Source organism: Dipodascopsis tothii (assembly GCF_038497935.1).
Source record: "Dipodascopsis tothii strain CBS 759.85 unplaced genomic scaffold V1510scaffold_26, whole genome shotgun sequence".
Classification (NCBI taxonomy): Eukaryota; Fungi; Ascomycota; class Lipomycetes; order Lipomycetales; family Lipomycetaceae; genus Neoaidaea; species Neoaidaea tothii.
In genome coordinates, this window is record NW_027118010.1 from 450 (window position 1) to 27,100 (window position 26,651).

Below are 26,651 nucleotides of genomic sequence, written 5' to 3' on the forward strand. Positions count from 1 at the left end.
GCCGCCATATGGCCGCAGTGGGCGAGCCTCCGGCGGCGACTCCGTCGAGGGTGGCTGCCCTTCGGGCAGGTCCAGCGTGCGCCGTTGCGCTCTGCCCGAAGGGCAGCTACCCTCGACGGAGTCGCCGCCGGAGGCTCACCCGCCGCCATATAGCCGCCGGAGGCCCGGATATAGCCGCATGCAGGCGCGCCGCACGGCGCGCGGCGCAGTCACGTGCGCGACCGACAAGGCCCGCCGGCGGCCGCAGCGGTCCCCATGTCCAACCCGCCGTTCAAAAACGTCTACCACGTCCGCCGCGTCGCCGAGACGTCGTCGCGGGCGTGCACGGTGTGCTACAAGCCGTCGGTGACGGTGCTCATCACGGAGGACGGCAAGGTACGGGCCGCGCGGGCGCGCTGACGGCAGTCGGACTTCTTCTACACGTGCGAGGCGCACCTCAAGGACGCCGGGTTCGCGTCGCCGGTGCTGGACCCGGCCGTCGAGGCGGCCAAGGCGCGGCAGGCCGAGCTCGAGCGGCAGATAGAGGCCGTGAAGAAGGAGTGGGAGGCCAAGCAGAAGAAGAAGAAGGCCGAGGCCAAGGCCAAGAAGGACAAGGACGAGACGGCCGAGGCCGCGGACGAGGCCGAGCCGACCGAGCCGCGCGCGCTGGCGCCGCTCGAGACGTCGCGCGACGAGCAGCGCAAGCTCGCCGAGACCGAGCAGCGCGTGTACACGCTGAGCCGGGGGATCTTCATGGCGCGGCTGCAGGCGTACCACAACGCCCAGCGGGCAAAGCGCACGGCCGAGCTGCTGCGCCGGCCGGACGCGTTTCCGGCGGTGCCGAGGACCCGGCCGGGGGAGTAGAGTGCATTAATCTATCGCTTGCGACGGAAGAGGTCGCGAAACATCTCGCGGAGGCCGTACTCGCCGCCGCGCTTGTCGAGGACCTCGACCTGGTCCTTGAAGAGCCGGTCGAGGCCGGTGGCGGCGGGCCGGGAGCGGGGCGCGCCCGGGCCGCGGGCCGGCGCGCGCATGTAGGTGCGGTCGCGGAGCGTGGCTGCGAGCGTGGGCGCGACGTCCCGGTAGCACGCCGTGAGCTCGCGGTCGAGGCTGAGGTACGGACGCCGAGCCGGCGCCGGCGCCATCAGGTTGTAGGACCGGATGGCGTCGTTGAACGCGCGGATGGCGGTGTCGTGGTACTTTTGCTCGATGGCGAGCCAGTCGGCGTCGCGGAGGAGGGCGCTGGGGGCGTCTGAGGAGCCGGCGTCGGGCTGGACGGCGGCAGGCGCCGCGGCAGCAGACGCGGCGGCCGACGCGGCGGCCGACGGCAGCTCTGGCGGGGCCGCGGCCGCTGGCGGGGCCGAGCGAGGCGGAGACGCGGCCGTGGCGGCCGTGGCGGCCGTCTCCGCCGTCTTTGCCGTCTTCGCCGTCTCCGCCGCCTCCGCCTTCGACGGCCGCCGCCACGCAGCGGCCTCTGCCGCCTCCGCTGCTGCCGCTGCTGCCGCCGCTGCCGCTGCCGCCGCCGCCGCCTCCGCCGCCGCGTACCGCTCGGCCGCAGCCACCTGGCTCTCGAGATCGCCCGTCTTTGCCAGCCGGCGAACAGCCACCCGGCGCCAGCTCTCGCGCAGCGTGTGTCGGAACCGCAGCAGGTCCGCCCGCAGCGTCTGCTGCTTGTCGATCCACGGCGGCACCACGTCTTGCTTCTGGATGATCCGGTTCAGAAAGAACTCGGTCGTGTCCAGAAACGGCGAATGCGCCTGCCGGTGGTCCTCCAGCGGCTGGCCCCGCGGCAGGTTCCGGAACGCGCCAGAGGCCCGGGCCGCCTCGATGCGCTCGTCCGCGAGTGCCCGTAGGCCGTGCAGGGTGCCGGGCACTGCGCGCGGGCCCGTAAACCGCTCGGCGTAGCGCTCGCGGAACTGCGGGTCCTGCTCCAGCCCCGATTTGCGTGCGATCGTGTAGTCGAGCGACGATTCCTTGGCCTGGGCGAGCCGCACGGACGCGGGCGGCCGCGCGGCCGCGCGGGGGACCGCCACCGAGCCGGTGCGCTGCCGCAGCGGCCGCCTGGAGTCCTGGAGCATCCGGTGGACGGCGTCGCCGGTCGACTCGGCGCCCGTCCACGGCCGCGCCTCGGCCAGCTGGCGCGTCTGCACGCCCGCGTACGTCGGCAGCCGGCTGGCCGCCAGTGCCTGCTGGTGCTGCGCCTTGAACTGGCGATCGGGCGCGGACGCGGTGAGCCGATCGACCAGGCTGGCGACGGTTTCGTCGGCCGACGGCCGGAAAACAGGGTCGTCTTTGATCGGCGTGGCCTCGGCGACGAGCTGCTCGAGCCGCCGGCGCATGTAGCCGTCGTCCGGAGGGTGCCTGGAGGCCGGGCGGGCCGCCGGAGGGGGCGCGGTGGCCGGTGTGGCGGTCTGGCCGGTCTCCGGGCTGGCCGCCGGTTTGCCGTCCGCCGCCCCGCGCAGGCCCGTCGCGGGCCCCGCCGCCCCGTCCGCCGGCCCAGCGCCTCCGCGCCGGTCCGCCAGCGTCCGCACGGCCAGCCGCGGCCCGCGGATCGTCCGTAGCGCCGGCCGCGCTGCCCTGAGTGCCATTGTGTGGTGTGGGAATTGTATTCGGAGCAAGCTACTCGTCCAGCACAACGATCGTCTGGACGCCGAGATCGCTGAACATCTCTATGGCGCACTCGGCGAGCACGTCGGCCGCGGCCGCAATCAGGTCCGCCGTCAGGTCGGCCGGCGCGGGCCCAAACAGGGCCGGATCGTGGTCCAGCATGGCCGGAACGACCGCGTCCACGATCGGGGCCAGCTCGGCCGCGTCCGCGCGCTCGTCCGCGGCCGCGGCCGCCGCCGCAAACGTCTTGCGCACGGCCGCGTCGCCCGACAGGTACAGCCGGCACAGAAAGAGCAGCAGGACCTGGTCCTCGGCGCCGCCGTCCACAACCTGCTCGGCCGCCACCATGCCGTAGACAGCGCCCAGCGCGGCCGCAAAGGCCGGGTCGGCCAGCGCGCGCTCGACCGTGACCGCGCGCGCGCACAGCGACGTGCGCAGGGCCGCGCGCATGTCGGCCACGGCCGCCAGGCGGCCCGGCGCCGAGCCCGCCAGCGCCAGCTGCCGCCGGACCAGGGCCTCCAGGGCAGCCTCCAGCACGCGGCGCTGGCCCTGGCGGTACAGCAGGGCCGCGCGGGCGCAGGCCGTCGGCGGCGGCGGCAGCGCGGTGCCGTGGGCCGCGCCGCGCGCGTACAGCGAGTCGTAGAGGCGCTCGAGGCCGGCCAGGGCCGGGGCCAGCGGCGCGGCCGGATCCGCAAAGATCTCGACCAGCGCGGCCGGCAGCGGGTCCGCGCGCGACAGGTGGAACACGCCGTGGCCGTGCAGGCGCAGGGCGACCGTGTCGAACTCGTTGTCGGGCAGGCAGAAGCCGTAGCCCATGAGAAGCTCCTCGTTGCCCTTGGGGCCGTAGTTGTTGAACAGCTCCGCGCCGCACGGGCGCGCGGCGGCCGCCACGAGCGCCATGCCGGCCGGGCCCACCGCCCACTCGACGGCCTCGCGCGGCCGGTGGTTGAGCGCGTCCACCAGCGGGACCAGGACGGGGTACGACTCGGGCTCCCCAAACAGCGTCGACGGAAACGCCCGCGACGTCAGCACCGTGCACGCCCACAGGTACAGGTCCCAGCTGCAGGCCGCCGGCAGCCGGTCCGGCGGCTCGGCGGCCACGGCGGCCCACTCGGCGCGCCACTCGCGCTCGCGCGCAGCCGCCTCGCCGGCCAGGTTCGTGCCCGCCAGGTACGGCTCGTCCGCCGGCGTGAAGAACAGCGGGGTGGTGAAGCGGCGCGGCAGCGCGGCCATGTACGGCGCCCACAGGCTGTCGTCGCCTGCCAGGGCCTCCAGGCACACGAGCAGGCGGACGTGGACCGTCGGCGTGCGCTCCGGCGGCGCCCGGCCGGGATCGCTGTACAGCCGGGCCACCGCCGCCCCCGCGTCCAGCACCAGCGCCCGCGGGCACTCCAGCAGCCGCGCGCCCTCCCCCAGCGGCGCCGTCGCGCGCGCACCCGATCCGGTCTCGTTGTCTGCGTCAGCGGCCGCCGCGGTCGCGCGTACCCACGTAAAACTCGAGCTCGCGGGCGCGGAAGCCGCCGTGCGCCTCGGCCCAGCGGGCCACGTTCTCGAGCTGGTCGACCGACACCATCGCTCGCGTGCGCTGTTCTCGCGCGGTCTCTGGGGCCGATTGCGGCGTGTGATCTGGCAGACGGTCGTCGGCGGCGCCAAATCGCCAAAATTCTCGCTGCCACCCAACCCCCTCCACACCACGCGGCCAACCATCGTCGACCGCCCGGCTCCGATCGCATCTCTCGTGGCCCCGACGGCCGCAGCCTGCGCTCTTCTCGACATGGCCACGCCGTCGCCGCCGCCCGGCGGGTACCCGCGGCGCGGGCGGCTCCCGCGCACGACGAGCTCGCCCGGCGCGTTCACGTCCATCCGGCTGCCCATCGTGCTCCGGCGGTAGGTGCGCCCGCAGCCGTGCTGACCGCAGCCTGTTCAAGCCGCCGACGCTCGACTTCGAGACGGCGGTGTGGGAGATCTGCTACCTGCTGGTGGCGCCCAAGAAGGTCTACCGGCAGATCTACTACCACGTAAGTCGCGCGCCGGCGCCGCTGACCGCAGAAACGTGAGTGCGCGCCCGACGGCGCTGACCGCAGAAACCAAAAACACGTGGGCGCGCGACGACCCGTCGTTCATGATCCTGCTGTCGCTGTTCCTGGTGCTGTCGGCCGTGGCCTGGGGCGTGGCCTACGCGCCCGGCTTCGGGCCGGTGGTGAAGCTGATGTTCAACATGGTCCTGGTGGACTTCCTGGGCATGGGCGTCATCGTGTCGACCGTGCTGTGGGCGGTTGCGGGCCGCTTCCTGAAGCAGGCCAACGCGCGCGGCGTCATGAACATCGGCGCCGAGGGGACGCTGGAGTGGGCCTACTGCTTCGACGTGCACTGCAACGGCTTCCTGGTCATCTGGCTGTTCCTCTACGTGATCCAGTACGTGCTGCTGCCGATCATCACGCTGGAGAACTGGTTCGCCATGTTCCTGGGCAACACGCTGTACCTGGCCGCGTTCTCGTACTACTTCGTCATCACCTACCTCGGCTACAGCGGTAAGTGGGGCGCGGGGCGGGCTGACCGCAGCGCTGCCGTTCCTGGAGCACACCGAGTACCTGCTGGCGCCGCTGCTGGTGTTTGTGGTGGTCTTCCTGGTGTCGCTGTCGGGCTGGAACATTGCCCAGCACGTTGTGCGGCTGTACTTTGGGGCCTAGATAATAAAAAAATGGACGACGCCGGAATCGAACCGGAGACCTCTCCCATGCTAAGGGAATGTGATAACCAACTACACCAGACGCCCGTAACCTGGGAGGGAGCGCGCGGAAAGGCTAATGTACGCACGTGGCACGTGACTCAGGGGTCGCGCAGGGTCCGCCCGGCCGTCCGTAGAGTGCATGCGGAGGCAGCGCGCCGGAACGCAGCATCGCGTAGTGGCATCGCGGCACGCTGCCGGCCACTGTCGGCTCGTCAGACCGCGCGCCGTCGTCGTCCGCCCACACCCGCCGCTAGCCCGCACCCGCCGCCAGCCCGCACCGGCCGCCAGCCCGCACCCGCCGCCAGCCCACACTGCCAGCCACACCTCGCCACACCTCGCCACACCTCGTCGTCCGCAGACGCACGACGCCAGCCATCCATCGCTGCACCGCGGCAAAAAATGCCTCCAAACGGATTCGAACCGTTGATCTCATCATTACTAGTGATGCGCCTTACCAACTTGGCCATAGAGGCGCGCATGCAGTCCTGAGCGGGGAACCCAGCTTACTGGTGCGCGCCAACGCACGCTACCGCAGCGCGCTGACTGAGCCACAGACGCACGGCCACAGCGCCGCAGCCGTCGCCCCGCCGCCAGCCAGTCCGCCGTTGCCGTTCGCACCCGATTTAGAACAGGCCCCGATGTCGTTAGTGTTGGGACTTTGGCGCGCCCGCCAGCCGTATACGGCAGTGTAATGTCCCGAACAAGCTAGCGGGCGGCCGCCGCGGTTTCCTCCCAGCCTTCTGCCAAAACGCCACGGACAAGCCGTCCAGACGACCTCGGCCGCCCGCGATCGGGCGGAGCAGCGCGTGCGGGCGCCAGATCCAGCCGGCAGCCAGCGGCCCGGCCCGGGCACGCAGCCGTAGTCCGCCCGGGCTATCCGCCCTCGCGCGCTGCCCGCACCCGCGTTCTCGCAATGCCGCCGCAGTTCACGACGGCAAATTCTATTCTGTCCTAGGAGTGTTTTTAATCTCGCATCTATCTCGGACATCGCTCGCAGGCTAGCACTCTCTCTCACCGTGCAGCATCCAGGACCGGTCGGTGACCGGCCATCAAGTCAGCGCGCGCCTCTGGAGAGCACAGGCCTCGGCCGAGATGCTCGACGCTGTCGAGAGCCCCGCCGTCGGGGCGCACGCCCTGGACGAGCAGCTCGAGGCGCTGCACGCGCGCGCGCACGAGTACGACGCGGACGTGCTGTTCATCATGCCCAACGGCGGCGAGGAGCGCGCGCCCGGCGAGCGCCCGCGGTCGGGGCTGCTGCCGGGCGCGCTGTGGGCGCACTCGGAGCTGCTGGCGCTGGCCTCGGGCAAGCCGCTGGACCGCGTGGGCGAGGTGCACGCCTCGGACGCGGCCGGCGCGGTCGTGCCGGCCGTGGCGCCGACGACCGCGGCCGGCGCGCCGTACACGGTCGTGCTGGTGGCGGCCGAGCACGATCTGGCCGTGCGCAAGCTCGTGGCCGGCTGCTACAAGCCCGTGGTCGTGCGCAGCCTGTGGGAGCGCATGCGCGGGCCGGCCAACACGCTGGCCGCGCTGGACGACACGCTGGCCGAGGACGCGCGCCCGCGGCCGGCCGTGCCGGGCGGCGTCGTGCTCCAGATCGAGGGCGAGCCGGCCGGGTTCGTCGTCCACAAGTACCTGCTGGACCTGCGGGTGCCGTACTTTGCGACCCTGTTCCGCTCGGCGTTCCGCGACGCGGACTCGCAGGTCCACGTGCTGTCCGCCGACTACTTCTCGCCGCTGTCGCTGGCCATCGTGGTCCAGTTTCTGTACCTGGACGACGCCGACCTGCTGTTTCTGTGGAAGTGGACCGACTTCAAACGGTACCTGGCCGCCGACAAGTGCTCGGCCTACATCAACCCGCCGACCCAGGAGATCCTGGACGTGTTTGTGGACACCCTCGTGTCGGCCAAGTTCCTGCAGCTCGAGGGCCTCGAGCGCTGGGTCGTGCGCTGCCTGCGCCAGATAGCCCACGGCTTTGCCTGCACCGGCCCGAACTGCGCCCGGCTGCTGCCGCGGATCGCCATCCTGGCCCACCAGAACAGCATCCCGGAGCTGTACGAGCCGACCATCGCGTGGCTGGCGCGCCACCCCAACATCCTGCTGCTCTGGAAGCGCTCGCTGCTGGAGCTGCCCGACGACGCCGGCGCCGACCTGGTCGCCGAGGTCAAGCGCCGCATCCAGATCTCCAACGCCGTGCTGCTCTACCTGCGGCTGTTCAACCTCAAGAAGAACATCGAGGCCTCGGCGTTCAAGCTCGACTGGGAGGAGCGCTTCATCTCGCCGCTGCTCGACCACTGCGCCCACTACGTCTCGTTCTACCTGGCCGACCCGCACGTCGTCTTTGCCGCCGTCCGCGGCCTCAACCAGAAGCCGCCGACGGTGTCGTACCAGGCCATGGACTCGCTCTTCACGGCCGTGCTGGCCAAGCTGTGCCGCCAGAACGCGGCCGTCGCCTGGCGCGGTGCCGAGTGCTACCACAAGCTGGCGCCGGCGGCGCCCATCGTCGACACGTTCACCTCCGGCCTGGCCGCGTGGTTCGCGGCCAACTGGGCCGTGCTCCTGCCCGGCGGCGCTGCCCGCGCGCCGCCCACGCCCGTGCCCGGCCTCGACGTCCCGCCCGAGGACTTTGTGGTCGAGCTCGACCAGTGGCCCGACGACTCGCTCGCCAAGCTCGCCGCCCAGACCGGCGTGCCCGTCTGGCAGCTCCAGAACCTGCCCGCGGACCCGGGGCCCCGCGCCGACCGCGACTCGGACTGGCACAAGATCATTCACCAGGCCGAGATCTCCCGATTGAACCGCAAGTCCAACATGGGCTTCTTCTGATGTATCATATAGCTCGCCGACTGTATCAATATCGTCTTGATTTTGTTTTACGTTTTTGGACTCTAGCATGGGATGGATCTCGACCTTGGTGTTTTGAAATAGATAGCATTTGACTCGACCGAAGTGCTACCTGGCTGTCCCGCGAGCGACCGTGACGATTGACGACGCGTGTAGTGCGCCAAAAAAAAATGACACGGACAGGAATTGAACCTGCAACCCTTCGATATCCGGCTTCCACTGGAGTCGAAAGCTCTACCATTGAGCCACCGCATCTCATGTATAATTAGGGCTCGGATTATGCGTATAGGCCGGCCATTGCCGGCCAATGGATTCTGTTGCATTGTGTCAAGTGCCTGGTGCCGGGCCATTGCGGCGCCGCTTGAGCGCCTATAGGCTTAAACATGGGGCGCCTGTCGACTTGCACGCGAGCGTCTGCACATCACGACCGTCTGCGTGCTGTGAGAATTGGTGTGTTGCGAGCATTTGGGTGTCTCCAGAGCATGCTTGCTCTGAGCGCCTACAAGATACGCTTCCTGGCTTTGCTAGCCTTGCCGCCTCAGTCTACACTCTGGCTGCCCCATGTCGGCTGGAAGCGTATGCTGATGTGCGCTCCTGCATACACGACGCGTTCGTGGTTTAGCGGTAAAATCCGTCGTTGCCATCGACGGGCCCCCGGTTCGACTCCGGGCGGACGCATTTTTGCTACCATTGTGTCTACGGTGCAGCACGCACGAGGCAGAGGCAGCACATATGAAACGATTGCAAAAAAAATTGCAACACCTACGATTCCAGCGTGGTCTCCCACCGCAGTACTAAGTAGGCCCACTGAAGGTTAACGAGTGTTGATCGGACGGGGAACTGTGTTTTCTTCAGGGTATGGCCGCAACTGAACGACTTGCAGTTTCTATGGCCTAACCCTGCCTGCAGGGCAGCCACCTCGACGGAGTCGCCGCCGGAGGCTGTTTGCATGCCGCCGCCAGTGACTCCGTGAACGATAGCTGCCCTGCGAGGATAGCCGATCCGGCCGAACGCCAGCAAAAAGAATTGCAACACTCACGATTCCAGCGTGGTCTCCCACCGCAGTACTAAGTGCGCCCACTGAAGGTTAACGAGTGTTGATCGGACGGGGAACTGTGCTTTCTTCAGGGTATGGCCGCAACTGGAAGTAATGAATTATGTGAGCAGATCAAGGGCTACCGGGATAGAGCAGGCCAAAGTACTAGGCGTATTACATCAGCAGCTGGCGCGAGCCAGAAAGCAGCGTCAGCCTACACGCACGAGCGTAGTCAGGCACACGATCTATGACATTCGACGGTGGTGTTCGCGTGCAAAAAGTTACTCCGAAACGGGGAATTGAACCCCGATTTGCCCGGTGAGAGCGGACCGTGCTAGCCATTACACTATTTCGGATTGTATATTTGTAATACTAAGGTTGCGCACAATAGAGCGCCGCAGCGACCACGTGACCAAGCGCATTTATGTGTCCGCCGCCCGATCGCATCCTCAGCTTTGCTCACACTCCATCATGGCTACCGTCGGAATCTCGTCCGTCAAGGCCGACGCACACGACTCGTACGGGTCGTACGCGGATCGCATGCTCGGGCACCATCTCAACCCGGGCCAGACATTCTCCTTCGAGCCGTTCCTGCGCAAGGAGTACCAGTTCGGCATCGATCCAAGTGAGTACCGTCGCCGGCAAGCGCTGACCGCAGCCCGCCCGATCTGTAAGGACTTCCTCGCCGGCTACTGCGAGAACGGCAACGGATGCCAGGACCGGCACGTGCAGCCGTCGTCGTCCAACCGGGTGGTGTGCAAGCACTGGCTGCGCGGGCTCTGCAAAAAGGGCGACTCGTGCGAGTTCCTGCACGAGTACAACCTGCGCAAGATGCCCGAGTGCGCGTTCTTCTCGCGCAACGGGTTCTGCACGCAGTCGCCCGACTGCTTGTACCTGCACATCGACCCCCAGAGCCGGATACCGCCGTGCCCGAACTACGACAAGGGCTTCTGCCGGCTGGGCCCCAACTGCAACCGGCGGCACACGCGCAAGGTGCTGTGCGAGTACTACCTCTGCGGCTTCTGTCCGCGCGGCGCCGACTGCGACCGCGCGCACCCCAAGTGGTCCGGCATGGGCGAGCACATGCGGATCCTGCCGGACGCCGTGCCCGAGCCCGAGCCCGAGGCCGCCGACAAGGCCGACAAGGCCGACAAGACCGCGTAGGCAGCCGCCGGCCGGCCCTTTACAGGTCATCATGTATATATAGTAATCGACTACCGTTGTTGCAGCCATGAACCGTAAGCAGAACCCCCAAAAATACATAAGCAAAACACACGTCGTAAAGCAGGCAGCGCGCGCCGGCGCCGCCGCGGCCGGCCCGAGACCGCGCCGCAGCTATTTTTTGGCGCCAAAGAACGATCTCTTGCGCGTGTCCTTGTCCTTGTCGCTCGCCTGGCGGGCCTTGGCCGCCTTGGGGTTGACGGGGTTGGAAGTGTACTTTTCCTTGTAGATCCTGGCGTCAGCAGCGACGCGCACAGTCTTACCAGCTCTCGCCCACGACCGAGACGCCCTTGTCGGCGGCCGCCCGGAACAGCGCGGCCGCCTTGTAGAGGTCCTTCTTGCGGCCGGGCCCCGAGCGCATGTACAGCGTGGCGGCCTCGTAGAGCGCGTCGCCGTCGCCGAGCAGGCCGCCAAACTCGAAGCAGTTGAGCGCCCGCGGCTCGTCCTTCTCGACGCCCCACGAGTTGGCGTACGACATGCCGAGCTCGTACATGGCCAGGCCCATCTGCGACCGCAGCTGCTTGCCCATGGTCTGCTCGTCCGAGAGGTAGGGCGTGCCGGAGCTGTCGCACTGGATGGCGTCGCCGGCCATGGCCATTTCGGCCGCGCGCTTGAGCCACTGGATCGCCTCGGTGGGGTTGGCCCGGATGCCCCAGCCGTGCCGCAGCGCGAGGCTGTAGAGGATCATGCCCGAGAGGTGCAGCCCGGCGGCGGCCTTGCCGAGGTGGTACGTGGACTCGCGGAGCTCGCCGCGCTCGTGGAGGGCGATGCCGCGGGCGAGGTGCTGCTCGATCGTGAGCGCGTTGGACGCGCTCGAGTTGCGGGCGTGCTGCGGCGGCGACCCGTGCGTGTCCCGCGGCCGGTGCGGGGCCGACGACGTGGACGACGACGACGACGTGGACGGCGACGGCGACAGCGACGGCGGCGGCGACGGAAACACCAGCGCCGGCGCCAGCGGCGGCCGCGGGAACGCCGACAGCGCCGACGACAGCGACTTGGCGCGCGCGCGGCCGGCGGCCGGCGGCTCGACCGCGTCGACGGTGGTCTCGGCGTCCGAGCACTGCGTGGAGCCGTTGAGCCGCGACGACGACTCGGACTCGAACGAGTCCGACGACGGCGCGTGCTCGTCGTCGGCCTCGACGTGCTCGTGCCGCGGCCGGTTGCGCGTGATGAACAGCCGCGTGCGCAGGGGCGAGGCCGTTGTCGTGGGCGCGGGCGCGGGGCCGGGCGTGGCCGGCCGCTGGACGTACTCGTGCGATGCCGAGAACCGGAGCCCGGGCGCGTAGCCAATGGCCACGCCGATGGGCGCGGAGGACGCCGACGACACCGACGAGTTCACTGTGGACGGCGTCGACGGCAGCACCGGCGACGGCGTGCGGCCGGGCTGGTCAAAGCCGTAGGGAGCGCGGTCGTGTGTGCCCAGCCGGATGGCCAGCCCCGGCCCGGCCGCGCCCGTGCCGGGGCTGCCGGCGGCCTGGATCCGCCGGATGATCTCGGTGTCTGACCGCGACGCCTTGTGCCCGTAGCTGGGAGGGGTGCGCAGGGCCTGGCGGCCGGAGGGGTTGGGCCCGTGGTCGTCGCGGTCGCGGCCCTGGGCGCCGTCGCGGCCGTCCTCGCGGCGCGCGGGCCGCCCGTCCAGCTGGCCGCCAGCGTGCCCGTCCGTCTGGCCGTCCGCCGCCGGCCGCGCGACCGCGCTGGCGCTCTCGCCGCCGGCGTCGCCGCCCTCGCCGTTCGCCCGCCCCCTGGCCGCCTGGGCCACCTGGGCCAGCGGCCCTGCGCCGCCCGCCGCCGACCCTGGCCGCGACCGGCCGCCAATCTGCCGCGAGAGTAGCCGGCCCTGGGCCGCCAGCGCGTCCAGCGGCGACAGCTCAGGGCTGAACGAGGCCTTGTCGGCCATAAGAGTCGAGAAGTCGGTCTTGATCGCTATGTGCGGTCGCGTGCGGGGGGGTCCTGGGTTTAGCACGCCTGATGGCCGGTCAGCATACGTTCCTGGCGGGCCGCCGGCGGTCCGTGAGAGGTCGTGGCCATACTCACCTGTTGGCCTGCGTGTCCGGTCGCCTGCCCCTCGGTGCCTGCGTGACGTTTCAGCGCGCGACGCGTGGTTACCCGGGGCGCCGCAGGGGGTGCGGCGAGGGGCGGTTACCCGGGGCGCCGCAGGGGGTGCGGCGAGGGGAGGTTACCCGGGGCGCGGCGGTGCCGGTTACCCGGCGCATGCGGCGCTGCCCGGCCGCGGGTTACCCGGCGCGCCGCACACCGTGCGGCGGGGCGCAAAAAGAAAAATCCGCCGCCGTCGACAGATAACCGCGACAGACACAGAGACAGACAGCAACAGCCCAGCATGGTGTTGGCAGACCTCGGGCGGCGGATTAACTCCGCCATGATGGACTTGACCAAGTCCAATGCGATCGACGAGAAGGTACGTCCCGCCGGCGCCCGCCGCCGCGCCGCCGCCCGCCCGCCCCGCTGACCCCAGGCCCTCGACGGCATCCTCAAGGAGATCTGCACGGCCCTGCTCGAGGCGGACGTCAACGTCAAGCTCGTCTCGAACCTGCGCAACAACATCCGCAAGAAAATCAACGTCAAGGAGCTCGCGCCGGGCGCCAACCGCAAGCGGCTCGTCCAGAAGGCCATCTTCGACGAGCTCGTGGCGCTCGTCGACTGCCACGCCGAGACGTTCAAGCCCAAGAAGGGCAAGACCGCGGTGATCATGTTCGTCGGACTCCAGGGCGCCGGCAAGACCACGTCGTGCACCAAGCTCGCGCTCTGGTACCAGCGCCGCGGGTTCAAGGTCGGCCTCGTCTGCGCCGACACGTTCCGCGCCGGCGCGTTCGACCAGCTCAAGCAGAACGCCACCAAGGCCAAGATCCCGTTCTACGGCTCGTACACGGAGACCAACCCCGTCGCCATCGCGCGCGAGGGCACGAACCGGTTCCGGTCGGACAAGTTCGACATCATCATCGTCGACACGTCCGGCCGCCACCGGCAGGAGCAGGAGCTCTTCGCCGAGATGGTCCAGATCGGCGAGGCCGTCCGGCCGGACCAGACGATCATGGTGCTCGACGCGTCGATCGGCCAGGCCGCCGAGATGCAGTCCAAGGCGTTCAAGGACGCGGCCGACTTCGGCGCCATCATCCTCACCAAGATGGACGGCCACGCCAAGGGCGGCGGCGCCATCTCGGCCGTCGCGGCCACGCAGACGCCCATCGCCTTCATCGGCACCGGCGAGCACGTCCAGGACTTCGAGTCCTTCACGCCCACGCAGTTCATCTCCAAGCTGCTGGGCATGGGCGACATGCAGGGCCTCATCGAGCACGTCCAGACGCTCAAGCTCGACCAGAAGGAGACCATGAAGCACATCGAGCAGGGCATCTTCACCATCCGCGACCTGCGCGACCAGATGTCCAACATCATGAAGATGGGCCCGCTCTCCAAGATGGCCGGCATGATCCCCGGCCTCGGCAACCTGATGGGCGAGGTCGGCGAGGAGGAGAGCTCCAAGCGCCTCAAGCGCATGCTCTACATCATGGACTCGATGACCGAGGCCGAGCTCGACAGCAACGGCCGCGTCTTTGTCGACCAGCCCACGCGCATCACCCGCGTCGCCCGCGGCAGCGGCACCTCCGTGCGCGAGGTCGAGGACGTGCTCTCGCAGCAGCGCACCATGGCCAAGATGGTCAAGCAGGTCGGCGGCAAGAGCGGCATGCTCAGCCGCATGCAGAAGAACATGGCCCCCGGCGGCCGCCAGCCGAACATGGCCCAGATCCAGGCCATGCAGAAGCGCCTGCAGGCCATGGGCGGCATGGGCGGCATGTAGTGTACCATACAACGACTGTGTCATGAATTACTATTCCAAACCGTACAAAATACACAGGATATAACAAAAACGTGCGCCAACGACTAATAAATACAGGCATGATAGTGTGACATGGGCCGGCGGCCCTCTAGTTGTACAGCCGCCGGTCGAGCTCGCGCAGCATGCTGGCGATGCTCGACACCTCCACCTGGCCGCCCTGGGTGTTGAGCCGCCGGACGAGCGACGGCAGCTCGACCGCCTTGAAGCCCTTGTGCCGCGACAGCGTCTGGTACGCGGCCGAGCAGGGGATGAACGCGTTGCTGGTCTCGACGGGCGCGCGCTTGGCGCCGCCGCAGCAGCCGCCGCCGCTCTTGTCGCCGCCGCCGCAGCAGCCGCCGCCGGCGGCCTTCTTGTTGGCCGCCAGCGACGTGCAGAAGAGCGTCTGCATCGGGTCCTTCTGGCACATGTCGCACGTGCCGGGCGCGAAGTTGGCGCCGCCGCCGCACCCGCCGGCGGCCGGCGCCGGCGCCGGGCCGGGCGTGGACGGGCCCGGCGAGTGCACGTCGTTGGTCGGCTCCGGGTGCAGCGTCATCAGCTTGGTGGGCATCAGGCTCTTGATGGACGAGTCGCGCGCGGCGTCGTTGCGCAGCGGCGGCAGCGTCGTGGCGTCCATGTGGATGCCGCTGCCGCCGCCAAAGCTGTCGGCGACGCCGCTGCCGTCGCGCTCCTGCTCGCCCGCGGCCTCGGCGCAGATGCACGGCGTGCCGCTCGAGCAGAACCCGCACGGGTCCGTGACCCGCGGCGACTGGCTGAACGAGGCCTCGTCGTAGACGCGCTCGGCCTCGGGCCGCGCGGCGCCGCGGGCGCGCCGCTTGATGGGGTACGTCTTGGACGAGTACGCGTGCGTGAAGTCCATCTCCATGCCCCACTCGGCCTCGATGCCGCGCTTGGCCGGCGCCGCGGGCGCGGCCGGGCTGGCCGCGGCCGCGTGCATGTCCTTGGGGAACGTCTCCACGTCCGGCTTGAGGCCCAGGTCGCTGCACATGCAGTTGCCGTCGCGGTGGCACAGCCCGCAGCTGTCGTCGTCGTCCTTGGCCGCCGGCGGCGCGGCCTTGGCCGGGCTCGCCGGCCCGTACGCCTGCCACTGCGGCGCCGCCGCCCGCCGCGCGCGCTCGCCGTACGCCGACGCGTGCACCGGCAGCCGCTCCTGCAGCCGCTCCTCGAGCGCCTTGTCCAGCAGCGCCTGCGCGTACACCTGGTCGGAGCTGCCCGGCGACGGCGCCGGCGATGCCAGGTGCGACGGCGACAGCGCCGACTTGGCGTCCGGCGACATCATGTTGTTGGCCGCCTGCTGCGACTGGTACACCTTGAACATGTCGAGCTGGCGCTTGAGCTCCTCGGTGATCGTCCGCAGCTCGGCGTTCTCCGAGTTGATCCGGTCGAGCGTGTCCACCAGCCGGGTCTCCTTCTCGTCCTTCTCGGCCTCGAGCTCCTGCAGCCGCTCCTCGAGCTCAAACACGCGCGCGGCGCGGCGCTCGCGGAACGCGCGCTGCGCGGCCCGGTTCTGCGCCTTGCGCTTCGTCGGCGGCGCCTCTGCCGAGGGCTTGCGGCCGGGCTGCTGTCAGTGGGGCTCGGCTGCTGCGTACCTTTGGCCGCGGCGGCAGCACCCACTCCTTGCTCATGTGGATGCCGGTCACGGGTGCCTCGACCTTGACTTCGCCCTCGGGCTTGACCCGCGGCGCAATCGACACCGTTGGCTGGCCGCTCGGCTGGATGGCCACTGCCGTCAGCGCTGCCGGCGCCACCACGTACCTAGTTTGCCGCCCATCTCGTCTGGGCCGGCCCGCTCGGGGCTGTGATCGGTGGCCGGAGGCGCTCGTGCGTAGAGGGGCTCAAGCCTCTGCGGTCGGGGGCGTGGGGGCGGTCTGGGGCCGTCTGCCGCCGCCGGTCTGTGTCTCGCGGTTGGCTCTGGGGCCAACGTTCTCGACAGCCGTGCGTCGCCGCAGGCCTAAGACTCTGCGGATGGGGACAAAAAACTATTCCGGGATGCGGGAGGGAAAAAAAAGAGCCAGAGCGCCCGAATAAAAGGACACGGCCCTCGTTCTGCGCCCGTTCGACGTGGACCACGGCCCTTTTTTGCTCGTCCTGGAGTTGCCTTTCGCCAGACCGGCCGGGAGTGCGGGCGATGGGCAGATATGCCGCAAGTGCGGAAAAAGTTGACGGACGTGCCGCAAGCGTCACAAGTCACGCGGTCTTGCAACGGCATCGAGAACGGGCCTTTTGGGCGTCGGCGTGGCAGACAAAAAATTTGCAGAAGCGTAAGCCGCGAGCTTGTCCGTAAATGGAAACCAAGTAACCTCATGTGGGGTGCACGCGCAGTAGTTCGATCTGATAATGGACGATGGTGCAATACCGTGAGTCACAAAATCCGCGGATCACACGATCATACCCACTACGCCGCGACGGCGGGCCTTGGCCGGGCCAAATTGGCTCATTCGCTGGCCGACCCGGCGGACGGCGCGGTCGACCCGCGGGACGGCGCGGCCGCGGCGGCCGGCGACGACTGCCGGGCGCTGCTGCGGGCGCCGCCGGCGTCGCGCGCCGCCGGCGCATTGCCCGTGCCGGCCCTCCACGCCCCCCGGCCGTTATCGGCTCCGACCCGCTGGCGACCCGCTCCCCGGCGGGTCGCGTATGGAGGCTATTTCCACACACTTGGCCATTTAGGGTTTGTGACCCATGAGCCGATGAAAATGATAATTGAGAATCTAATCAGATCATCTTGGGACACGGGTCTAGACCGCGCTAATTGCGGCTAGCACCAGTGCCGAGCCCGTGGAAAAGGCAATTCTGCCGGCCTAGCGCCGGCAACGCCCAACGGCAGCAGTCAAAACGCTGTGGCGAGACGGCGTGTGGTGCATCGGCGCCCGCGGCCGAGAAAGGCACAGCGTCTGCAGCCACCGCGCCGGCCTCCAGCCAGTCGCGGCCGGCCGAAAGCGATAGCGGCGACCTGGCTGGACCGGGCTGCGGCAACCGAACGCGTGGAGTCCCAATGGCCCGGCTGTTGGGTGGCCAATGGCGGCCCCAGGGGCCGTTGGGCGGTCTTGGCCGTTACCGCGCCATTGGTCCCGCGGGCGCCGCCGCAGGCCGCGCCGCGCGTGCGCGATCGCCGCCGTACGCGGCGCGTCGGGGGACTTCGGAGACGGCGGCGGCGGCGGCCGCAGCCGACAGCACGCGCCACGCAGCCGCGCCTGCGCCACGGGCCGCGACCCGCGTACCACAACGGGCGCCGCGGCGCGATCAGATAACCTGCGCGCTAGGCCGCCGCCACTGGAACACCCGTTGACTCAACCGGTCTCTGATCTTTTAGATAACACAGTATGTACATCTTGGCGCATCGCCCGAGGCCGGCCGTCGCTGCCGCTACTGCTGCCACCTTGCCGCCCGAGCGCTCTGGAGCCATGCGTTTGTAAGACCGATAGTCGGCTGCGCCGCCATTGGCGGCCGCGCCCGATCCGGGCACCATGGCCTCCGGCGGCCCTGCTCTCTGCGCGCGCGCGCCCGCCGGTCTCGGTCGGTCCACTCCCCTGGCGCGGCCGCTCCAACCCGCTCCGCCAGAAGCCGGATCGACCGCCCGGTCCCGTCGTCCGGCTCACTGAGCCAGCCCGTTCTCGCGTGCAAACCACGCAATGAGCTCGCGTGCGTACGCAGTCTCCTCCGGGCCGTACTCGACCGGCGGGCCCCGCACCTGCACGCGATCCGTCGCTTCGACGTCGTCGTCGCCCGCAGACTCGCCCGCCAACCTCTCCCACACGGCCCAGGCCGACTGTGTCCCCGACAGCGCCAGCAGCCGGCCGCGTTTGTACGCCGTCTGCCGTCAGCCGCGCCCGCGCGCCCTACTCACGTAGAATTGCCGGCACAGAATCGCGTCGCCGACGGCCACCTCCGGCAATGCCTCCCGAAAGGGTCGCGAGACCTGAACCCGCAGGGGCGCGCCATCCTTGGTAGATCGGTCGACCACGTCTAGCCGCATGAAGTGATCGCCCTTGTCGGTCGTCGGCGCCTGGACCTCGCCGGCCGACGCCACAACGCCAATAAAGTCCCCGGTGTAGTTAAACGAGACCTCATCCAGCGCAGGGTACTCGGAGTACTGCTGGTTAGTTGCGCCCGCAGGCTCCGTCACCTACACCAGTCGTCAGTCCGGCCCTAACGATGACTTCGGGCTCGCCCGTAGCCGCCGCTGTCCCCGGCTTGTCCACGTACACTTTGTCGATGTTGTCGAGCCGATCTAGTTCCGATTGAGACGCGAATTGGCTCAGGTCGACGTCGTCCGATTCTGACTCACTTTCGTCGTCCGATTCGCTCTCGTCCTCCGACTCGCTGGCCTCGACCTCTTCGTCCGCGTCGCCAGCTTCCTCCTCAGCACTGGCCGACGCCTCCTCGGTATCCTCCGAGGCCGGCTCGCCGTCGCTGTCATCGTCGACGTCGATGAAGATCACCTCCTTTGACGCCGCCACGGCAGCTCCGCCATCCCCATCCTCGCCTGCGTCCTCCTCGTCGTCGTCATCGTCCTCGTCCATGTCGTCGTCTTCGTGGTCATCGTCGTCGCCCTCCGGCTCGGGTATTGTTTCGCTGCCAGAGGCCGTAGATCTCTCGTTCTCCTCGTCATCGTCTTCGTCGTCTTCATCGTCTTCGCTTTGGGCTGCCGCCGAGCCATTTCCAGCAAATGTCTGCAAAACTTCTGCTACCGAGATCTTGTCCATGTCGCTGCCTCCGGCAAATTCTTGCGCGTCCGCCAGTGCTCTGTCCAGCAGTTCGCTCGTGATGTTGTCGTGCAGCTGCCGTTGCACCATGTCGTTCTCCGCTGCCACTGACTCAATGGCCAGCTCGACCTCCGTCGTCGTCATTTCCTCGCTGTCCACAAACACTGTCTCCTCGGCGTGCACAATGGTCTCGGTCATGAACCCACCATGGGCCTGTACGCGTTGTAGCAACCTCCGTAGACGTCTGGATGGTCCCTCCGCGTCGGAAATGTCGCTGTCGGGTGCCAGATCGACGAGTGATGCATACACGTCCGGCACCGCGTTCTCGATGTCGCTTGCCTCGTTCGCCGACTCGATAGCAGGGCCGAGCCCCGGCTGTGCCACGCCGTCGGTCTCGTCGGCCTCAACGTCAGTCTGCTGCGTTTCGACAAGCGGCGTCGGTGCCAGCGTCGACGTCTCGTCATCGTCTTCGGCGTCCGTCACCAGCGAGTGTGTCTGCGGCTCCATGTACGACGACGGCTCAAAAATGGTCGGCACTGTCTCCAGCGTGACATGGTGCTGTACGTGTTCGTCAGCTGCAGACTCGTCCGCAGCACTCCGCGAGAAGCTCGCGATCGACGACGGATACGACACCATAACATGTGGCTCAGTAATGTCGTTCATCCGGCTTCTCGTGTCTTCATTGTCCGACGACAGGCCGCCAACGGTGGCTGCCGCGCTCTGTGGTATCACATCGCGGCCTGGAGTCCCGCCAAGTTTCTGCTGCATGATTTGCCGGTACAGCTTGCTCTGCTCGTTCATGAGCACATCGGTCTGTGTCTCGGTATCTGACCCGGCGTCGCCCTGGATACTGCCGGCTTGGGCGATCACGCTCTCGTCGTCGTCGTGGATGGCCGGCGCAGTCTGGGCGGCTCCGTCGTGGCTCAACCGTCGCTCCATGAGATCGTCGTAAAGCGCATTTTCGTTCGCCAGCAACTCGCGCTGCCCGGGGTGCCCCATGATTTGTGGCGAGCTGTCCGTGTGTATGACAGTGTCCTTGTCCGGCAGGACCTGGATCGGCGACACCGGTCTCGACTGTAGAAGCTGGTCAATTCCGTGGCGCGGCGGCGACGCCATGGGTGTGGCCGACGGCGTGGCCACGGGAGTGTCCACCAGGCTGTCGTTTGCAGACAACGGCGCCGAGCTCGGCACCAGGCCATTGCCGTCGTCGTATACCCAGCTCGACGAGTCGCGGCTCATACGGGACCGTTTCTTGAGCGGACCAGCGAGGTCGTCGTCATAGTCCAGAAACGCGCCGGACGAGAACGTGTCGTCGAGAGAGGGTCGCGGGCGACGACGCAGTAGGTTAGGCGGCGTGTGCCACGATCCCGGCTCGGCAGGAGCCATCCGAGACGGTGTCCGGGCCGGAGTGCTCGGCGCCGGCTGAGACCGGAACGGCGATTGCGGAACCGGCGTCGACCGGCTCAGCTGCGACGCCTGCGAGACAGCCGACACGTACCCATCCGTGGCATCGGTCTCTTCGGGCTCGTCCGAGGCCACCAAAACGACCGGCGCCTTGTCGTCCACCTGGATCACAACCTGCTCACGCCACTCTATCTGCCAGTCCGACTCCTGCGCGGACGTCTTGGGGGCCCGCGTGACGATCGACCCAGCAAGCGAGAGCCGAACGGTAGCGCCTGCGCGGACCAGACCTTCTGCTTGCCGTCCAATGCCGCTCGCGAATGACGCCTTGATCTGACCCTTGTCGAATGCACGGTAGATATCCTGGTCACACAGCTGGAACGCAAACGAGCGCGACAGCGAAGAGTACGGCCACAGCAGCGAGACCTCGCCCCGAATGAAGTGCGAGTCGCTGGGCGTGTCTGCCGTGAGCTTGCCAATCGTGACTTCCGTCAGACCGGCAAAAGTGCCGGTGGCCGGTGCCGGCTGGCCGCCAGAGCCCTGGCTCGGTCCGAACAAATGTCCAGACATGATTGTAAGTCCGCCCTAGTCGTTGCCGGCTGAACGCGGTCAGAAGCAGAGGCGGGCGGTCGGGCGTTGATGTTTGGTAGAAGTAATCGCGACGATCACGACGCGGCTAGAGGGTAAGCGAACACCGAGCCGTACCCTCGCTTGGCACGTTCGCTGTTCTCCGGTGTATCTGTTCCCGCTGTCCAGCGTTGAATTCGAGTGCCGGTATGAGCCGATCAGATCTGCGGGCTCGGAGACGCGACGACGGTGCAGACGTGTGGCCGACACTGCCGGTTTTGGTGCGGTAGTGGTACACCACTGCACAGCACTGGTAGTGGACGACGCGCTACTCAGCAGTGGCCTACCCCGCCAGAAAATGTGGTTGGTGCTGGACTGGGCCACTAAGTTTGCTCTTACGTTAGCGGGTTTAGTGGACTTTGCGATCGCCATTACGTCGACTGCCGGTTGGGAGTTTGTGTACTGCGGAGATACCCCGACCGGTCCGCGCGTGGCTGCAGACACCAGTGCGGCACTGTGGGCTGCAGCAATGGGGGACCGACTACTGCATGTAGACTGGAAGGCGGTATATACGCCAGCAATTTGCTTCTACAGAGCGTCCAACGATCTTGCCATGCTCTGCGGGCACTGTGGTTGGCCTGTGCTATCCGTGTATATTGTTTGCAGCAAGCGTACAGACACGACGCACTCATCAATCGTACGTGACTGCTTTTTGGCCTTCTCAGGGGTAGAGGTGGCCCCATAGTACAACCCAGCGAGCAGGCGCTTGTGTAGTCCAAGATCAGCTGGAGATCAGTCTGAAACCAACTGGAGCCAGCTTGCTGTGGTCGCGCCGGTAGCGGTCTACAAAGGCACATCAGTGTCCGCTTAGCGTGACTTCTTTGCAAGATGGCCGGCGGTGGGAAACGTCTTCTGGCGCGGTAAACGAGAGGCCATAGTCTCTACCGTGCTTCAGTGTTTTGTGCCCGGCGCCTCATTGCGCACTCTCTGTGCTCTGTTCTGTGAGTCGTTGTGGTCGGCGATATCCGGGTCGGCGATATTCAATCAACAACGACACAAAGAACTGTCTGAGTACGCGTTTGGCAAATGGCTGGCAAGGATCTAGCAAGCGCTAGGGTGCAATGCAGCGGCGCCGCGAAGTCGTCGCGGTCGTGCCAAGAGGACTGATCAGCCGCACGAAATGCGGCGCGCCTAGCAGCGCCGCACCCTGTGCGGCGTCAGCTCGGACCATCGGCTCTTCCGCTCGCTTAATCCTGCGAGCACAGACCGGGTTCCATCCGGCAGTCCACAAACGCCCGGACCACCGTAGGATTAGTCGTACGATCTCCATCGGCTGTTATCGGTCAGCTGAAAACCTACAGGCACGCCGGTGAATTCCGAGACACCGTTGTCTACAAGGTTGTCGGCGATGTCGGCGATGCCGTATTGGTCGCTTGGGACATTTGAAGAACGAATCTCGTCATTGCTGTCGAACATATAAACTAGGTCCACCTTCGGCTGACGGCAAAGCAAAATGACGGGCCAATTTGCGATCAAGAAGGTTGCTGTCATAGGTGAGTACAGCCCCGGGCCCGATTCCGTGTGTGTGGCACCGCCATGTCTGCGTGCCCGTCCGGGAACGCCTGTGGACTCTACTGATCCTCAGGAACCGGCGCCTGTGGACTGCCGTTTGTCAAGGCGCTGCTGGCTGAGAATGTGTTTGCTTCGGTCACGGTCTTTGAGCGCAACAAGAACGCTGGGGGGCTCTGGAACTACACGGATACGCTGGACGGGCCGCCATCGGTGCCGTCCAAGGACCCCAAGCCTGTGGTCGCGCCCGTCGCCGATAAGAGCGGCGCACCGCTGTGGCCGAGCGCGGCGTACGACGGCCTGACGACGAACGTGCCGTGGGAAATCATGACGTACGACTGCCCGACAGCGCCCAAGGACGTGCCGCTGTTTGCACACCGGTCCCAGGTCGTCGACTTTTTGGAGGCCTACGCTGCCGACATCAGCAGCAACATTCGCTACAACACCAACGTGACCGACCTCAGAAAGCGCGACGGCGTCTGGACCATTGAGTATGACGACCTGGTTGCTGGCACCTCAGGCTCGGATTCGTTCGACGCCGTCGTTGTGGCGTCCGGTTACTTCTACCTGCCCTTTATCCCGAGCCAGCCGGGCGTCGACGAGTGGGCCGAGCGATATGCGGGCTCGGTCGTGCATGCCAAGAACTACCGCCGGCCCGACGCGTTCGCCGACAAGACCGTGCTGGTCGTGGGAAACTCGGCCAGTGGTCTGGATATTGCCAACCAGATCGCCGGCATCTCGTCCGCGCCGGTGTACGTGTCGGCACGCAGCCCGACTGTGGCTCCGGGTGCGTATGACCCAACTGTACGCCATGTCGGCGAGATCGTCAAGCTCGACGTGGACGCGCGCGTCGCTTACTTCAAAGACGGGACGTCGCTGGAACACGTCGACCACATCCTCTACGCCACGTAAGTGACCATGTTTCCCAGCTAACGTCTAGCGGCTACCTCAGGTCGATCCCCTTCATTCGCGAGCTGAATGCCGGCCCGTACCCGGTCATTACCAACGGCTTCTATGTCGACAACCTGTACGAGCAGCTCATCTACATTCCGGACCCGACCATAGTGTTCCCCGGCGCACCGCGGTTTGTACTGCCGTTCCGTGTAGCCGAGTCGCAGGCGTGCTATCTGGCGCGCGTCTGGGCCAACCGGCTGTCGCTGCCACCGGCGCCGATCATGTGGCTCAACTACTTCCGTCGTCTTGACGCCATCACCGACCTGAAGACGTTCCACGACATCAAATTCCCACAGGACGTCGACTTCTGCGAGTTCTTCTACCAGCTGTGCGAGCTGGCGCCGGGGGGCATGATGCCGCGCCGCTGGACCCGCGAGACCCGTGCGTTCCGTGGAGCCATTTCCGAGCTCAAGACCGGCTTTCAGGCCTACAAACGCGAGCACGGGGTACCGGCGCCGAACATGGCAGCCCTGCTTGAGGGTGGCTACTGCGAGCCTATCTCCCAGGACGTGACCGATCCCGATTTCACAGACTTTGGCAAAGTCCTGAACGGCGACTCGTACTCGGCCGAGGACGTCTCGGCGGCCGAGGAGGAGGTTGCCGAGCTCACGCGGGCGGCCGTAGCCGCTGGCAAGATCGCCCTGAAGGGCAGGTAGAGGCATGCAGCCATTGGCTTGGGACTGGACATTGGACGTATATTATGAATGCATGTTTGTTTAACTCAGTAGCGCGTATGTCGCGAACACCGACCGGGTCGTAGGTTACCCGGACTATCACCACTTTTCTGGCGTGAAATTTTTCACGCCCGCCATTGGGAGCCTTCGCCGTGAGAATCGCAGCTACGACACAATTGCAGGCGTCTGCCGATTGAGTAAGTGTCCCTGGCCGCAGCGGAGTGGCCACTCCCTCTAACTCCCCTCTCGAAACGTGCTGACCACCAGAACAAGAACCATGAGCTTGGCCCAAGTTTTCAAAAGAGCCGTGCTGTTCGACGCCGGCGCCCTGCGCGGAGCCACCGCTGTCCAGGCGCGCGGCTACGCGGCTGAGAAGAAGTCCCAGAGCGGCCTCAACGATCGGCAGCAGGCGGACGCGCGCAACAGACAGCTCGAGCGCGAGAAGCGCAAGCGCGACGAGAAGAAGAAGCTGCAGATGGCGCGAGCCGCCGCCAAGAAGGTGCAGGTCACACCGGTGCTTATGGACGTGCCCACGGCGTGCCGGTACTTCCGGGCGGCCGAGGTCGGCCAGGCGCTGTCGTCGACCACAATCTCGCTCACGGTCAAGTTCGTGGCGCCGCGCAACATCCAGGCCATCCGCGGCTCGGTCAAGCTGCCCACGGACGTGTCGCGCGAAAAGGTCGCCGTGTTCACGACGTCGGGCGAGCTCAAGGAGCAGGCTCTCGCGGCCGGCGCCACGTACGTCGGCGGCGAGGAGCTGGTCAAGCAGGTGCAGGAGAACTCGATCACGTTCGACAAGGCGTTTGCCACGCCGGACGCGCTGTCGCTGCTCAAGCCGGTGCAGCGCACGCTTGGCCAGCGCGGCCTGATGCCCTCGGCCCGCCGCGGCACGGTCACGACCGAGATCGCCGAGGCTCTCGAGGCCGCGCGCGGCCTGATGGACTTCAAGGCCGCCGACAACCACATCTCGGTCAACATCGGCCGGCCGAGCCTGTCGGACTCGGAGATCGAGAACAACATCAAGGCATTCATGGCCGCGTTCCGGCGCAGCGTGGACGTGGCCTCGGGTAAGCAGAAGCCGGTTCTGCAGGAGGTGATTCTGCATTCGACCCGCAGCCCCGGCATCTCCATCCTCGCATAGACCCAGTCCTCGGATTTGTCTGATGGATTCTAATGTACATATTCAATGAGATAACATCTACCCGTTCCGTATTATGCGTGTCGCCTGGTCTTGGCCAGCGCCTTGGTGGCCTCGCCGCCCTCGCCGAGGACGCGGTACAAGGCCAGCACGTCGATGAGCTCGGCCTTTTTGTCGTCGGCCGTGCGGCACTCGCGCACAGCGTTGCCGAGGTCGTTGAGGATCGTCGCCAGCACCTTGTCTATCCGGGCCTTCTGGGCGACCACAAACGGGTGGTCGGCCGGCACCCGGGTGGAGATGTGCTTGAGATAGAGGTAGACCTGGGTCACCCGGCGCAGCCGCGGCAGCGACGTCAGGCTCGTGAAGTCCTCGTCCGTCTCGAGGTCGACCGCGCCGAGGCCGCCGGCCTGCGAGTCGATGAACAGCAGGATCTCGAGCTCGCCCAGCCGCTGGTTGTACGTCAGGAGCTGGCGGGCCAGGTTCTGGGTCAGCGCGGCACGGCCAGGACTCACCTCTTGCTTGCGGATCTCGCGCTTTTTCTGCCACGCCTCGTCGATTTCCGACACAAGCTTTTGCAGCCGGTTCGAGATGCCCTGGGGTCAGCGGGCCCGGCGGCCGTCCTACCTCTATCTCGCGCTGGAAGCTGATGAGGCCCATCTTCATGTTCTCGACGTTGTTGGCCCCGCCCGAGACGGACTTACCGAGGCCCACAAAGTCGACATAGTCGCGGTTGATGAGCTCGACCAGCTCCTGCTGCAGCACCCGGCTCCAGTTGGACAATTGCGAGTGGAGGTCCTCTAGCCGCTGATACCGGTGCTGTGACACCAGAAACTTGTCGACGACGAACTCCTCTGGCTGCAGGAACGCCTGCCGCTGGATGGGCTTGGGAAACGGCAGACCGTTGCCATCCAGACTGTCGTTGTCCTCGTCGCTGCTGTCGTACTCGTCTGCGCGGCTCTGCGATCGGCTGTAGCCCAGAAACCCGCCGAAGCCGGACCCATTCGACCGCGTGCGTCCACTGGACGAATCGATTTTGAGTGCCAGCTGATCGTCGTCGAAATCCATCGTCCTGGGGGACACGCTCTCCTGGCTCATTCTGACCGGTCGTGCCCGTGCGGCGTTATCAGAGAGGGTCGTGTCGGGTGTAGCCGATTTTTCGGGCGGCGTGTTGTGACGCTGCGGTTGGCGGTGTGGGCGGCCTTACCCCTGAATGGTGATGGTGGTTGGGCAACCAGGCACGCAGCGCTTGACGGCGACAACAGCCGGGCGAGGTTCCGCGAGGCGCATGCCCTGGCAGGGGGGGCTCTGGGTGCGGGTGAGCGCGACTCGGGCAATTGCCGGGGCAGACGGCTGCAGCGGCGCGCACGCGGTCTAGGGCGACGC

At 67.1% G+C, this 26,651-nt stretch overlaps 13 protein-coding genes and 5 non-coding genes across 18 annotated transcripts; 8 read left to right on the plus strand and 10 right to left on the minus strand.

Moving 5' to 3' along the window:
• Positions 1-255: 255 nt before the first annotated feature.
• V1510DRAFT_368229 (VPS4-associated protein 1) lies at positions 256-843 on the plus strand (the record flags this gene model as incomplete). The annotated part of the gene is made up of 2 exons (XM_066931355.1): positions 256-375; positions 406-843. The coding sequence occupies 2 exons, from the start codon at positions 256-258 to the stop codon at positions 841-843; spliced, it is 558 nt and encodes a 185-aa protein (XP_066787610.1).
• Positions 844-854: 11 nt separating this feature from the next.
• Positions 855-2,567, minus strand: V1510DRAFT_397356 (uncharacterized protein; the record flags this gene model as incomplete). The annotated part of the gene is made up of 2 exons (XM_066931907.1): positions 855-1,310; positions 1,542-2,567. 2 exons carry the CDS (start codon positions 2,565-2,567, stop codon positions 855-857), a joined length of 1,482 nt encoding a protein of 493 aa, XP_066787611.1.
• Positions 2,568-2,598: 31 nt separating this feature from the next.
• Positions 2,599-4,159, minus strand: V1510DRAFT_404245 (uncharacterized protein; the record flags this gene model as incomplete). The annotated part of the gene is made up of 2 exons (XM_066932222.1): positions 2,599-4,040; positions 4,072-4,159. 2 exons carry the CDS (start codon positions 4,157-4,159, stop codon positions 2,599-2,601), a joined length of 1,530 nt encoding a protein of 509 aa, XP_066787612.1.
• A 110-nt stretch (positions 4,160-4,269) lies between these two features.
• On the plus strand, positions 4,270-5,338 carry V1510DRAFT_420516 (UNC-50). Its single transcript, XM_066934458.1, has 4 exons — positions 4,270-4,473; positions 4,505-4,608; positions 4,671-5,117; positions 5,149-5,338. The coding sequence occupies exons 1-4, from the start codon at positions 4,361-4,363 to the stop codon at positions 5,274-5,276; spliced, it is 792 nt and encodes a 263-aa protein (XP_066787613.1). The 5' UTR covers positions 4,270-4,360; the 3' UTR covers positions 5,277-5,338.
• Positions 5,289-5,362, minus strand: V1510DRAFT_t201. Its single transcript has one exon. It is a non-coding gene; the product is annotated as a tRNA-Ala (tRNA).
• Positions 5,363-5,717: 355 nt separating this feature from the next.
• V1510DRAFT_t200 lies at positions 5,718-5,790 on the minus strand. Its single transcript has one exon. It is a non-coding gene; the product is annotated as a tRNA-Thr (tRNA).
• A 619-nt stretch (positions 5,791-6,409) lies between these two features.
• On the plus strand, positions 6,410-8,137 carry V1510DRAFT_368353 (uncharacterized protein; the record flags this gene model as incomplete). The annotated part of the gene is made up of 1 exon (XM_066931356.1): positions 6,410-8,137. The coding sequence occupies one exon, from the start codon at positions 6,410-6,412 to the stop codon at positions 8,135-8,137; it is 1,728 nt and encodes a 575-aa protein (XP_066787614.1).
• A 189-nt stretch (positions 8,138-8,326) lies between these two features.
• V1510DRAFT_t199 lies at positions 8,327-8,410 on the minus strand. The gene has a single exon. It is a non-coding gene; the product is annotated as a tRNA-Trp (tRNA).
• A 352-nt stretch (positions 8,411-8,762) lies between these two features.
• V1510DRAFT_t196 lies at positions 8,763-8,833 on the plus strand. Its single transcript has one exon. It is a non-coding gene; the product is annotated as a tRNA-Gly (tRNA).
• Positions 8,834-9,475: 642 nt separating this feature from the next.
• V1510DRAFT_t198 lies at positions 9,476-9,547 on the minus strand. Its single transcript has one exon. It is a non-coding gene; the product is annotated as a tRNA-Glu (tRNA).
• A 217-nt stretch (positions 9,548-9,764) lies between these two features.
• On the plus strand, positions 9,765-10,259 carry V1510DRAFT_348024 (uncharacterized protein; the record flags this gene model as incomplete). Its single annotated transcript, XM_066930835.1, has 2 exons — positions 9,765-9,816; positions 9,850-10,259. Coding segments are annotated over 2 exons (462 nt in total), but the record flags the coding sequence as incomplete, so codon positions are not given.
• Positions 10,260-10,373: 114 nt separating this feature from the next.
• V1510DRAFT_420522 (uncharacterized protein) lies at positions 10,374-11,468 on the minus strand. The gene is made up of 2 exons (XM_066934459.1): positions 10,676-11,468; positions 10,374-10,644 (listed from the first exon to the last, which is right to left on the minus strand). The coding sequence occupies exons 1-2, from the start codon at positions 11,098-11,100 to the stop codon at positions 10,527-10,529; spliced, it is 543 nt and encodes a 180-aa protein (XP_066787616.1). The 5' UTR covers positions 11,101-11,468; the 3' UTR covers positions 10,374-10,526.
• A 1,251-nt stretch (positions 11,469-12,719) lies between these two features.
• V1510DRAFT_420526 (SRP54-type protein) lies at positions 12,720-14,427 on the plus strand. Its single transcript, XM_066934460.1, has 2 exons — positions 12,720-12,828; positions 12,886-14,427. Exons 1-2 carry the CDS (start codon positions 12,751-12,753, stop codon positions 14,224-14,226), a joined length of 1,419 nt encoding a protein of 472 aa, XP_066787617.1. The 5' UTR covers positions 12,720-12,750; the 3' UTR covers positions 14,227-14,427.
• Positions 14,354-16,123, minus strand: V1510DRAFT_437877 (uncharacterized protein; the record flags this gene model as incomplete). Its single annotated transcript, XM_066935586.1, has 3 exons — positions 16,018-16,123; positions 15,852-15,985; positions 14,354-15,820 (listed from the first exon to the last, which is right to left on the minus strand). Exons 1-3 carry the CDS (start codon positions 16,031-16,033, stop codon positions 14,354-14,356), a joined length of 1,617 nt encoding a protein of 538 aa, XP_066787618.1. The 5' UTR covers positions 16,034-16,123.
• A 1,390-nt stretch (positions 16,124-17,513) lies between these two features.
• Positions 17,514-21,273, minus strand: V1510DRAFT_420532 (uncharacterized protein). The gene is made up of 3 exons (XM_066934461.1): positions 18,390-21,273; positions 18,107-18,352; positions 17,514-18,073 (listed from the first exon to the last, which is right to left on the minus strand). The coding sequence occupies exons 1-3, from the start codon at positions 20,934-20,936 to the stop codon at positions 17,855-17,857; spliced, it is 3,012 nt and encodes a 1,003-aa protein (XP_066787619.1). The 5' UTR covers positions 20,937-21,273; the 3' UTR covers positions 17,514-17,854.
• Positions 21,274-22,446: 1,173 nt separating this feature from the next.
• V1510DRAFT_404253 (uncharacterized protein) lies at positions 22,447-24,112 on the plus strand (the record flags this gene model as incomplete). Its single annotated transcript, XM_066932223.1, has 3 exons — positions 22,447-22,486; positions 22,579-23,410; positions 23,443-24,112. The coding sequence occupies 3 exons, from the start codon at positions 22,447-22,449 to the stop codon at positions 24,110-24,112; spliced, it is 1,542 nt and encodes a 513-aa protein (XP_066787620.1).
• A 104-nt stretch (positions 24,113-24,216) lies between these two features.
• V1510DRAFT_420537 (mitochondrial 54S ribosomal protein uL1m) lies at positions 24,217-25,336 on the plus strand. Its single transcript, XM_066934462.1, has 2 exons — positions 24,217-24,327; positions 24,398-25,336. The coding sequence occupies exon 2, from the start codon at positions 24,408-24,410 to the stop codon at positions 25,269-25,271; it is 864 nt and encodes a 287-aa protein (XP_066787621.1). The 5' UTR covers positions 24,217-24,327; positions 24,398-24,407; the 3' UTR covers positions 25,272-25,336.
• On the minus strand, positions 25,286-26,515 carry V1510DRAFT_420538 (oligomeric golgi complex component, COG2-domain-containing protein). Its single transcript, XM_066934463.1, has 3 exons — positions 25,893-26,515; positions 25,781-25,861; positions 25,286-25,750 (listed from the first exon to the last, which is right to left on the minus strand). Exons 1-3 carry the CDS (start codon positions 26,361-26,363, stop codon positions 25,343-25,345), a joined length of 960 nt encoding a protein of 319 aa, XP_066787622.1. The 5' UTR covers positions 26,364-26,515; the 3' UTR covers positions 25,286-25,342.
• Between the last annotated feature and the right edge of the window lie 136 nt (positions 26,516-26,651).

Coding starts and splice junctions, on each gene's coding strand:
- V1510DRAFT_420516 (XM_066934458.1), top strand. CDS start 4,361: ATGGCCACGCCGTCGCCGCCGCCCGGCGGGTACCCGCGGCGCGGGCGG. Junction 4,609..4,670: donor GCAGATCTACTACCACGTAA/GTCGCGCGCCGG, acceptor CGCTGACCGCAG/AAACCAAAAACACGTGGGCG. Junction 5,118..5,148: donor CACCTACCTCGGCTACAGCG/GTAAGTGGGGCG, acceptor GGCTGACCGCAG/CGCTGCCGTTCCTGGAGCAC.
- V1510DRAFT_420522 (XM_066934459.1), bottom strand. CDS start 11,100: ATGATCCTCTACAGCCTCGCGCTGCGGCACGGCTGGGGCATCCGGGCC. Junction 10,645..10,675: donor TCGGTCGTGGGCGAGAGCTG/GTAAGACTGTGC, acceptor TGCTGACGCCAG/GATCTACAAGGAAAAGTACA.
- V1510DRAFT_420526 (XM_066934460.1), top strand. CDS start 12,751: ATGGTGTTGGCAGACCTCGGGCGGCGGATTAACTCCGCCATGATGGAC. Junction 12,829..12,885: donor CCAATGCGATCGACGAGAAG/GTACGTCCCGCC, acceptor CGCTGACCCCAG/GCCCTCGACGGCATCCTCAA.
- V1510DRAFT_420532 (XM_066934461.1), bottom strand. CDS start 20,936: ATGTCTGGACATTTGTTCGGACCGAGCCAGGGCTCTGGCGGCCAGCCG. Junction 18,353..18,389: donor GGGCCGGACTGACGACTGGT/GTAGGTGACGGA, acceptor ACTAACCAGCAG/TACTCCGAGTACCCTGCGCT. Junction 18,074..18,106: donor TTCTGTGCCGGCAATTCTAC/GTGAGTAGGGCG, acceptor GGCTGACGGCAG/ACGGCGTACAAACGCGGCCG.
- V1510DRAFT_420537 (XM_066934462.1), top strand. CDS start 24,408: ATGAGCTTGGCCCAAGTTTTCAAAAGAGCCGTGCTGTTCGACGCCGGC.
- V1510DRAFT_420538 (XM_066934463.1), bottom strand. CDS start 26,363: ATGAGCCAGGAGAGCGTGTCCCCCAGGACGATGGATTTCGACGACGAT. Junction 25,862..25,892: donor GCTTCCAGCGCGAGATAGAG/GTAGGACGGCCG, acceptor CGCTGACCCCAG/GGCATCTCGAACCGGCTGCA. Junction 25,751..25,780: donor GCGAGATCCGCAAGCAAGAG/GTGAGTCCTGGC, acceptor GCGCTGACCCAG/AACCTGGCCCGCCAGCTCCT.